The sequence below is a fragment of the Meles meles genome, chromosome 3, assembly GCF_922984935.1.
Source record: "Meles meles chromosome 3, mMelMel3.1 paternal haplotype, whole genome shotgun sequence".
NCBI classification, from domain to species: Eukaryota; Metazoa; Chordata; class Mammalia; order Carnivora; family Mustelidae; genus Meles; species Meles meles.
The window spans coordinates 4,373,410-4,384,445 of NC_060068.1; the positions used below are offsets into that span (position 1 = coordinate 4,373,410).

General features: G+C 52.0%; 2 protein-coding genes and 1 pseudogene across 2 annotated transcripts; 1 reads left to right on the forward strand and 2 right to left on the reverse strand.

The window, feature by feature from the left end:
- Positions 1-209: 209 nt before the first annotated feature.
- On the reverse strand, positions 210-833 carry LOC123938885 (histone H2A type 3). Its single transcript, XM_046000660.1, has one exon. The coding sequence runs from the start codon at positions 749-751 to the stop codon at positions 359-361; it is 393 nt and encodes a 130-aa protein (XP_045856616.1). The 5' UTR covers positions 752-833; the 3' UTR covers positions 210-358.
- Positions 834-921: 88 nt separating this feature from the next.
- Positions 922-5,039, forward strand: LOC123938884 (histone H2B type 3-B). The gene has a single exon (XM_046000659.1). It carries the CDS (start codon positions 1,002-1,004, stop codon positions 1,443-1,445), a length of 444 nt encoding a protein of 147 aa, XP_045856615.1. The 5' UTR covers positions 922-1,001; the 3' UTR covers positions 1,446-5,039.
- A 583-nt stretch (positions 5,040-5,622) lies between these two features.
- On the reverse strand, positions 5,623-7,438 carry LOC123938363 (annotated as a pseudogene).
- Positions 7,439-11,036: the final 3,598 nt, after the last annotated feature.

Sequence of the window (11,036 nt, forward strand, 5' to 3'; positions counted from 1 at the left end):
AAGGACGCTTCTCCAGTACCCAATAAACCCACCGAAATCTGCAGGCCCGGAGTGGGCCAGCGGCCTGTCCCTGGCGTCTCAACGTGGCGGAGTAGCACAGGACAGGCACCCTCACGGCGAGCGGTAGCTTGGGGTGAGGGCGGCCACGTGTTTTTCCGCACCCACGGCGGTACACCAGCCCGGATCATGCCTCGGGCCCGTCTCCCCGTGCGCCCAGGAGAACGCAGCCCTATAGGATAAGGAACGGACGCGCGCTCAGTGCGGCTCTTTTCTTGAGGCTGGGGGTGGCTCTGAAAAGAGCCTTTGGTGTCACGGGGCCCCTGGGGCGCGAGGCCGTTATCGGCCCGCCTCCGCGGCCTCACTTGCCCTTGGCCTTGTGGTGGCTCTCGGTCTTCTTGGGTAGCAGCACGGCCTGGATGTTGGGCAGGACGCCGCCCTGCGCGATGGTGACGCGGCCCAGCAGCTTGTTGAGCTCCTCGTCGTTGCGGATGGCCAGCTGCAGGTGGCGCGGGATGATGCGCGTCTTCTTGTTGTCGCGCGCCGCGTTGCCCGCCAGCTCCAGGATCTCGGCCGTCAGGTACTCGAGCACCGCCGCCAGGTACACGGGCGCCCCGGCCCCGACCCGCTCCGAGTAATTGCCTTTGCGGAGCAGGCGGTGCACGCGGCCCACCGGGAACTGCAGGCCGGCCCGCGACGAGCGCGACTTGGCCTTGGCGCGCGCCTTGCCGCCCTGCTTGCCTCGGCCAGACATCTCCAAGTCCGGCGCGGGGAGAGAAAACACCAGAAAGAAGACGCCGGGAGCAACAAGGCCACTAGGCCCGGTGAGCCCTTATATATGGTCCAGAGGTAGCCGACCCGGACTCGTCCGATTGGATAGCGACAGCCACCAATCAGAAGAGGAGACCGCCATCCCCTAATTTGCATGCGCCTTTTCCCAGTGGTGACGTGACGTAGCACTTGAGCCTATCAGGAACGAGGAACTCTGGATCCTTCATTTGCATATGGGACGTATAAATAGAGTTGCTCCGGCAACCTATTCTTTTTGTTCCGAGAGATCTGCAGCCATGCCTGATCCGTCTAAATCGGCGCCAGCGCCCAAGAAGGGTTCCAAGAAGGCCGTCACCAAGGCGCAGAAGAAGGACGGCAAGAAGCGCAAGCGCAGCCGCAAGGAGAGCTACTCCATCTACGTATACAAGGTGCTCAAGCAGGTGCACCCTGACACTGGCATCTCGTCCAAGGCCATGGGCATCATGAACTCGTTCGTCAACGACATCTTCGAACGCATCGCCAGCGAGGCCTCCCGCCTGGCGCACTACAACAAGCGCTCCACCATCACGTCCCGCGAGGTGCAGACGGCCGTGCGCCTGCTGCTGCCCGGGGAGCTGGCGAAGCATGCCGTGTCCGAGGGCACCAAGGCCGTCACCAAGTATACCAGCTCCAAGTGAGGCGCGCCGGCCGCTCCGGAACCCAAAGGCTCTTTTCAGAGCCACCCACACAATCGAAAAAGGGTTTCGAACACGGTGAAGTGTTGTCATGTGGACCAGTTACGTTTTGTGCGTCCTAGCGGTTTCCTGGTGGTTGGGGGTGGGTGCGTGCGCACGTTGGTGTGTGAGCGAATGTGAGCAAGAATGTGGAGCTATAACGTGCAGAGTTCTGGGACGGGAATCCTGGCCAGGCGTTCAAGGATCCCATGCCCACCCTCCCCTTTTCTTGGGGCTATTCATGCGTCCCCAGTCGAAGTCGGAGCTTTGAGCTCTGCGTCCTCTGCTGGCTGTAGAGTGTATCCCAGCGCTTGCGCGCGGACTCCTAGGCTCTGCGCTGTCTGCGCGTGCCGTGCGCCTGTGGTGAGGGGCGCGGGGCACCTCCAGGAGGCCCTCGTGCCTATCGTCCCTCCCCAGTGTCCCTGATGAATGGACCCCGGAGGTGAGGACTCTGGTTGCCTGGCCCGGGCGGTAGCGCCTGGAGCTGTTTCCTTACCCAGACCAGATGTCGTCATCCCTGCTGGAGCAGACCTCGTCATCCCCGCCTGGGCCAGACCTCGTCATCCCTGCCTGGACCAGATCTCGCTATCCCTGCCTGGACCAGGCGTCGTCACCGGAGCGGTGAACGGTTCCGGGAGGGTTTTTGCGTGGCTCGATCTTGCAGCGGCAGAATGCTTGGAACCCAAAGGGAAATGGAAGTGTCCTGTGCGCGGGAGCCAGATAGAATAAAACAAAACTTGTGGGTAGCTGTAACCTATGTGGGGATGGGGGGACATAAGCTCAAGATGTCTGTAATCCTCTGTAATTCCGCCTGTTCTGAACAAATTAGCTTCTTTCCCCGTCAGCTACACTTTTATTTTCTGGGAAGCGTCAGTGACGCAGAATTCCCCCTTTGAATTTAGGGCGTTTAATTTGGAAAGTGTCATCTTGGCTCAGAGAAAGCGTTTTGGCACAAACAGTCTTCACTTGGGAAAAGACATCGCTTTTCCTTTTGCTTCGCTTGGCTTTTCTTATTTGCAAATAAGAGATGCCCAACAATCGCTTTCCTTGAGCAGTTTTGAGTCTTAGATGGATTGAAAGGTCGTGTCTTCGGCTCAGGCAGGGAACACATACACACAATGAAAGAGAACAGTTGTGTTTTTGCAAATCATCTCTCCAAAGGAAGCCGGTTGGGTACCGGGATGGGGGGTGGGGGTAGGGGGTGTCTGGGGAGGGAACGTCACCCCGCCCCAGCGCTGAGGCCCACCCACCCATTTCCTTCTGCGTGGGTCCAGGCTAAAGGGATTGAAGACCTCACACGTTTCTCGGTTGGCATCTAAAATATCTTTTTCCTTAGTTCTAATAGCTAACAAGGACGCAAATCCCAACACAGGACGTTTTAAAAAGCAAAATGGTCACAACCAAAAATTTTAAAGAAATGTCTAAATATTTGTAAAGTTCTTGAGCTTTTATACGTTTTCAAAATCTTTTTTATTGAGGACACACGATCTTTTCAAGGTATCTATTGAAATAGAAATTCGATACCATAATCAATTCATAAAACACGTGATCAAAATCTTGGTTAACACTGAGGTAGTCTAGATGATCTTTTTTTTCTCCCTGAACTCATTCCCATTGCACTTCTCTGAATTTCATCCAAATGTAAGATATATTTTTAAGTGTTTTATCCACGATCTTTCTTTATCCAAAAAATAATAAGAGGTATGTAAATTGTAACTTAATTTTTGTAGGTGACAAAAGTGTTTAAAAAATCATATGGACAGTACGCAATTGCTGAAAATTAAGTTTTGGTACATAGGTATCAAATATAAGTAATTCTCAATCAGAATTTTAGTGACACCTACGTCATTCAGTGAGATTGATGGGTTCTTCCTACCTTGTGGGCTCCCTTTATGCATCCACCGGCACATACAGTATTGTTGTGGTTACAGTGACAGTGATGTGCCTCCTCGCTTTCCCTTTACTTTTTTTTTTTTTTTTTTAGCTACATGCTCTGAAACAATACTTACGAACAAAATGAAACAAAAACACCCAAACAAACCCATACATACAGAAATTTTGTCATGGTTATTTTACTCAAATCTCTCCCTCCTAGTTATAATTCCAAAATTTGAAAATGGTGATTTGTCATCACAATCAACACTTGGTAAGAGATGTCTGATTCATAATGAGCGCTACAGAATCCAGCCCTCCACTGTGAAGCAGGGGTGTCCTGGGGGGTTCTGTGCCCTCAGCCCTCTACTCGGGTGGACTAGGAGTCTATCTCCAGCACTTCCGGTAACAGGAAACTAGACTCCCAGATCCGCGATTCTCTGCCTGACTAATGAGCTTAAGACATAGGTTCAATACAATGAAACTTGTCGCCAGCAGTGTGTGATTGGGCTAGCAGTAGGCAACAAAAACAAAATGAGAGAAGCTGAAGAAACAATTCTCAAATACAATGCTATGAAAATGTCTCGTTCTGGATAATGCAAAATGCAGATTAATTTCTCAGTCTTTTCACTGCTCTGGCACACACACTTCATTATCACGAAGAAAACAAAGAAAAAAAAATGACTGCATCTGTGTGCTCGACAGTCGGGTGGAGGCTACAGAGAAAGCCAGCAGCAGCCCCAGACAGACAAGGGGCCTGGTTTGGCCATCTCCTCCCAGCGCATCTATAAAGGAAGATGCAGGGTGTTGGGAATTTATAATCAAGAAATGGAGGGAAATTGAGTACAGAGCAATGTATTGAGTAATAGGGCTACAGCAGAGAAAGAGAAATATTATTTATGTTAAGCTGGAGGTTGGAGGAAATGCTGACAATGCGGGGTACTGACAGCGCATGGGCTTGGAGAGGGAGGACCCAACACAGTGGTGGAATCCTCTGGGTTTAAGATCACGAAATAAACGCTCAGATCTGGAAGTCACTGGAGGAATTTCGCAGGTTTCCTGTCTGAGGTGCATTGAAGAGCGCTCCCCTCCCCCCATCTCAGCTAAAAATTTCAAGTCAAATTTGCTAATTACTAGGAAGTAAACCAGAGATGGAGTGGCAGGGGCTATCCCTTTAATAAAAACTACAAAAGCAAACAATTTACTGTATAAGAGGTTAAATGTTGATGGGAGTGTGGCAGTCACTGGAGATGGCCAGAGTCCACTAGGGGACAAGAATCAGGGCAAGGCCCACCTGAGGGAACGGAAGGTCGAATCCAAATCCTGGGAGGCGTGCTGGCTTTCAGAGATAGAATGCTCTGGGGCACAAGACCCGGCGTTCTTTGTAGTTTGGGAGACACTAGAACGGCCGGATGTTTTTTAGGGTGAGGGCAGCTTGACCTGTCAGGCCTCGTGCTTTGGTTATGAGGCAGGCAAATTATACCTCCTTTGCATATGGTTCACCTCGTTTTGTTTTGTTCTTTAACGCCTTCCCTTCGTTTTGTCAAAAAGGCTCGCTCCACTAGGCATTACATGAAACTGGTGAGTTATTAAAATCTACGTCTGACACTGATGATATACTACATGTAAGTTGACTAACTGAATTAAAAAAAAAACTGAAACAAAAATGCTCTGTCACGGTTTACTGGCCCGTTAAAAGTATACACGTTTTTCGAAAAAAGAAAGAGCAATCCCCTACTAGGAGGATTTTAAGTGGAGTAGGAGGGCGGAGGCCACAATCCGCCTTTTTCATTTTTTTCCCGCAGAAACGCGTAGTCCGCATAAAAAACTACTTAAACCCAAGACTGTTGGTTTTGGCCAGAAGCTCCTGGGTCTAGTTAGGCAACGGGAACAGGAACTACCGCCAAGGCTCCGCCACAACACCCAGGGCCTCACTCACGTCGCGCCCAGGGTACCTGACCTCACCCATTCAGGGGCAGGGGGTTTGCTGGTGGGGAGGGAGGTCCGAGGACTTCCTGGAGGTGATGCTCACCGTCACCCCACCGGGTCCCCGCCTAAAGCCAAGGCGCCTTCCCTCTTCCGCTGCTGGTTCGCTGGAGACTGACCCAAGAGGCCTTTGCAGGGTACGCGCCTTTGAAGGAGCTCGGCTTTGGCCGGGTCTTGTGCCCCAGTTCCCCCATGGAACAGCCCCTCACAACCAGACCGAAACGGCACCTTCCCTTCTGCGCCCAGAGGCGGCTCTGAAAAGAGCCTCTGGGTTCCGGGCCCCTCACTTGGAGCTGGTATACTTGGTGACGGCCTTGGCGCCCTCGGACACGGCATGCTTGGCCAGCTTGCCGGGCAGCAGCAGGCGCACGGCCGTCTGCACCTCGAGCGGGAGGTGATGGTGGAGCGCTTGTTGTAGTGCGCCAGGCGGGAGGCCTCGCTGGCGATGCGCTCCAAGATGTTGACGAACGAGTTCATGATGCCCATGGCCTTGGACGAGATGCCGGTGTCGGGGTGCACCTGCTTGAGCACCTTGTATACGTGGATGGAGTAGCTCTCCTTGCGGCTGCGCTTGCGCTTCTTGCCGTCCTTCTTCTGCGCCTTGGTGACGGCCTTCTTGGAGCCCTTCTTGGGCCCGGGCGCGGAGGCTCCGGCCTGGCATGGGGGTAGGGGCGGTGGGCCACGCGGATGGGGACGGCGGCAGGGCAGGGGCGAAAAGGGGACGACGGGAGACGGCGGCCAGGGCGGGGACAACGGAGGCCGAGGGGGGCGGCCGGGCCCGCCGACGAGCTCAAGGTGCCGGGGCGAAGCGGAGGCCTCCACCGACGTAGGCTTGGCCGGCAGCACTATTTATGGTCCCATATTCAAATGAAGGCTCCAAATCGCTGGAGTCCGATTGGACAGCTGGCAGCGCCTCCGAGAGCGTTCGCACAGAGAAGACGCCGGCTCTTCCTTTTTATTGGACGGTAATCCAGCCAACCCGAAGACGCGGCGCGGCGCCGGGAGTCAGGTGGAGCTTCTTTGTTCCCCGCCGGAGAGGCGTCTTTGTTCAGTCGTAGGTGTTGGATGGGATCGGGTACGTGGAGGTACTCGAATAGTAAAATAAGGAAGTAGAACCCGGTCCAACCCCGCGTCTCCATCACCCCCGGTCACGGGCAAGCACACTTCTGAGGCCAAAGGAGGAGGAGAAGCTGATCCTTATTGCGCGGAGGAGAGTGGGAATAACAACGATGAATTCCCATCGTTTCCACCCCCCGCCCCGCCGCGCGAGGCCAGTTTAAGAGCTCATGAGCAAATCTAAGGGACTTCTTAGGAAACACTGAAAATACAGTAAGGTACTTCTCTTGGAAGTGCAGCTGCAGGGTGACCTTCAGCGGGAGGGAGGAAATGAATCGGTGTCAAGAGAAATAGCCCTCCTTCCAGTTGCTTCTTTCAAGGCTGACTACTCCCCTCTGAAGTGACAGGTACACGGTAAGTGCTTGATACATAGGATCTCATCGAGTTTGCTAAAATATGTGACACTGAGGGGCACCTGCCGGGTGCAGTGGGTTGAGCTGGACTCTTGGTTTTGGCTCAGGTGGGGATCTGGGGTCGTGATCTAGGGTCGTGATTTAGGGTCTCATGATCTCGGGGGTGGGATGGAGGTCCTCAACCGGATGCCCAAGGAGGAGTTTGCTTGAAGATTCTTTCCCCCTGCTCCCCACCCCCCACTCGTGGGCACACGTCAGGGGTCCACTCTCTCTCTCTCAAATAAATAAATCTTTTTAAAAAACCCCACGGTCAAATGCTACTGTTCTCTCTAACTAGGCCTTTCACTAGAACACAGGCTTATAGAACTGCTAAAAGATAAGCCGAGGCCTATTAAAAATGTTAATAATTTGAGCAAAAATGGGTGAGAATCAGGCAGAACCCAACTGAACAGATACAAAGGAGTTCCAAGGAGCAGTACAAAATGAAAAACATGTATAGACAGAACTCAAAGTGAACAAGAAGTCACATAAAGCAAAGAAAGCATTATTGCAAGGTCAATTTCCTTGTACAGGACAGCAGGGGCCTATCATCTCACTGGTGCTGATCACGGGATTCCTGACAGGCTCCATCCTGAGGGAGATCTGAAACTTTCAAAACACTGAGTCTTGCTTAGGTGTTGTGGCCCTTAGCATAAGGCACTCTATTGTGGACCTATTGTCCTGTTTTTATCAGAAATTACCAGTCCCTGAGTTGTCTCCTCATTTAATTAATTTCTATTGTAAAGTTTTGCAGGTGAGGTAAACACAACACCAGGCGAGGTAGGCACAAGGCAAAATTTATTAAAGGCACTCTCCTGCGAAGTTTCAGGGCTCAGGAGAAGGGGAGCCAGGAAAGTCACAGTGGGAGGAGGTGGGCACTCTCCGGAGAGGGGAGTCGGGGAAGTCATGCTGGGAGGGAGTCAGTGGGGTCTTTTATCTGTCCAAGGCAGGGCATGCATTCACATCCATACATGGTAAGGTATTTGGTGATTGGAGGGTGTGGGGTGGGGGGTCCTGATACTCCTGTTTCCTGCATAGGTATTGGGTTACCTATGGAGACATGACCTGGGCATACATCCTTTTGGCGGGAGAGTCAAGGGTTAAGGAAGAGGTGGGGCTGGAAGATGGCAGCCCTGGCAGTCATTTCTCTTGTTCCTCCTGCATTCCTGGAGCCACTGACCCAACACCTATAATCCCGAGTTAAGTTTCCCTATATGTTAAATGCCAAGAGAAAAACAAAAACTGTTAGGAGTTAAGTTTCCCTATATGTTAAATGCCAAGAGAAAAACAAAAACTGTTAGGAATTCACGTTTCTCACTTACTTCAGCATCACCTGGGAAGCTCCTTAGTCAGAAATGCAGAATCTTGGGCCCCACATCAAGGGTATTGACTCAGAATCTGTATTTCAAACAGCTCTGATCTGGGGGGGGTGGCACTTTCCTGGCCACTTTAACCATCCAGGACATTCTTCAAGTAGGCCAGGAAAGCTAATGGTGCCCCAAGATACAGTGGCCCACAGCTTCAGAGCAGTTAGCAAGATACCTTCAAGATAGCAACACAAAAGCCCTCCACATGCAATATGTCCTCTGAGGTCCACGGGCCTCTTGACATTGTGGGTGCCTGAGCTGCTTTGGACATACTGAGCACTTAACCATTTCATCTGTTTACCTTAAAAATATGTAGTTGATTTAACAAGCATTTCTATAGAGCTCATGATGAGCTAGCTAACCGTTTATTAAATAATTCAATGTGGTGCCCATAACAGGCTTTCCAAGAGTGCCCTGTCATCAACACCATTTTACAGACAGGTAGCAGAAGGCTGAAGAAAATATATCCCAAGTTAAAAAGCCCCTGAGGCGAGAGCTGACCCTGGAAATCAGGTTGATTGGCGCCAAGCACCAAGCTAAGTGCAACCTAGAATTTTAAATATTTTGAATAGTGAACTTCATTTCATTTTATAGAAGGAAGGAATGCCACTCATGATGGGGTGTGTAGAAGAAAAATCTTAAAACACAAATGCTTTGCTCTGTGTTTATGTCTCTGATCAAAAAAAGAGTCAAACATTGTATAATTTCTGCTGCTATAGAAAGATGACATTATAGATGAAATTGCACTGACTTCCACAATCACTGATTCTGTTAAAAAGATAGGGGCGCCTGGGTGGCTCAGTGGGTTAAGCCGCTGTCTTCGGCTCAGGTCATGATCTCAGGGTCCTGGGCTCGAGCCCCACATCGGGCTCTCTGCTCAGTAGGGGGCCTGCTTCCTCCTCTCTCTCTGCCTGCCTCTCTGCCTACTTGTGATCTCTTTCTGTCAAGTAAATAAATAAAATCTTTAAAAAAAAAAGATAAAGTCTTTGAATACAAGGCACTTAAGAAAATAGAGAGAGCTTGTTTCTGGATCATTTATGCAAACCACTTCGGCGACATTAGCACTTTGTCCTCTGGGAGAGTTGCTGGGTAATACACATAGGCAATGAGTCTGGCCTCCCAGCACCATTGGAAGAGGTCAGAGGCCTGACCTTCCACAGGAGGTGTGCTCCCAGCAAGAAGGGCTTTCCTTGGGACTGTGACTTTGGCTCACACTTCTCGGACATCTTCTCACAACTCACCATTCAGTGGACACTGAGGCTGTCAGCACATTTGTGATGTTCGGGAGGAGAGAGTTGGTGCGACCAACAACCTGGTTTGGCGAGGTCGTGATCTGGGTAGGGCGCAAAGCCAGGGACACCATGTGCAGGAACTCGTGTAAAATGAGCATCCTGGCATCTCATCCCAAGACTACTGAGACTTGCTGGATGACCAAGCAGGGCACTGAAGCCGCTCAGGGTGCTTCTTGGGGTGGCCCCAGTGTGGGCCAAGCTTACAGGTCCAAGAAGCTTGTCCTGGGTGCCCCAGGCTCCATGTGGGGCTGGGGAGGGGGTGATCCTAGCCATTTGCCTCCACAGTCCCCTCACCCGCCCTGGTCCTGCCAGCCCTCAGAACGCTGGTCCTCTACCGGGTCCTGCTGGGGTTTCTGACGTCCCTGGGGTGTGGGGTAGGTGGGGAGCATTTCTAGGAAGGACCTTGTGTAGGAGGCTGTGTTTCTGTGTAGCTGCTAAGATTTGTGAGTCCGTCTACCCCCATGTAGAGGCTGGTGAGTGCCAGAAGGTCAGGACCAGACTCTCCTGGTTGCTACTGTGGGGGTCTCCCCCAGATTCCTGTGCTGAAATATAATCCCCAGGGGCTTGGTGTCAGGAGGTGGGGCCTTTAAGAGGAGAGTAGGGTTATAGGAAGTCATGGTGCTGGGGGCCCCTGTGGTGGGATTGGTGTCCCTATAAGAAGAGGCAGGACAGCACTTGCTTCTCTCTCTGTTCCGTGTGAGGGCATGGTGAGAAGGAGCCCTCTGCAAGCCTTGAAGAGAGACGTCACCAGGAACCCAAGGTCTGGCACCCTGATCTTAGACTCCCAGCTCCTGGAACCTTGAGGAGTGAATGTCTGCTCTTCAAGTGGCCTGGTCAGTGGCATTTATCCCAGCAACCTGAGCTGACTGAGACGCTTGTCTTGGGGTCGAGGGCAACGTGGTATATTGACAGATGAAACACTGTAGGGCAAGCTGAGCTTTTCTAAGAAGGAATGGAGGGAGGAGGGAGGGAGGCAGGAGGGAAGAAGGAAGAGTGAGGGGGAGGGAGAGCGGGGGAAGGAGGGAGGAAGAGGGACGGGGAGGGAGGGGGAGGGGGAATGAAGAGGGAAGAGGAGGGTGGAAGGGTGGGGGAAGGGAGAATGAAGAAGATGGTGGAGGGAGGGAAGGAGGAAGAGGGAGGGGGAGGGAGAGAAGGAGGAGGAAGAGGGAGGGGAAGGGAGGAGAGAACAAAGAGGGAGGGGGAGGAAACAGGAGGGAGGGGGAGGGAGGTGGGGAGGCAGAATCGCAAGGGAAAGACTCTCTCCAGCTCCCACACATCAGTCCAGTTTGGATTTCTCCCTAAGGCAGCCTGACTTTGTTCACACCGAGCGTATATGGTGCACCTGCTTCGTGAATGCACAGTCTAATGGGAATCTTTGCTTTCTCCGTAGGACAGAGACCAGTGCCCCCACTACCAGCATTCTTTGGCACGAATACTTGCGATTGCTATTGCACATTAATTATAATGTCCATGAGGGTTTACAAAGACATACTTCCTACCTGCTGATTCCTGGCTCTTTGCACAGAAGCT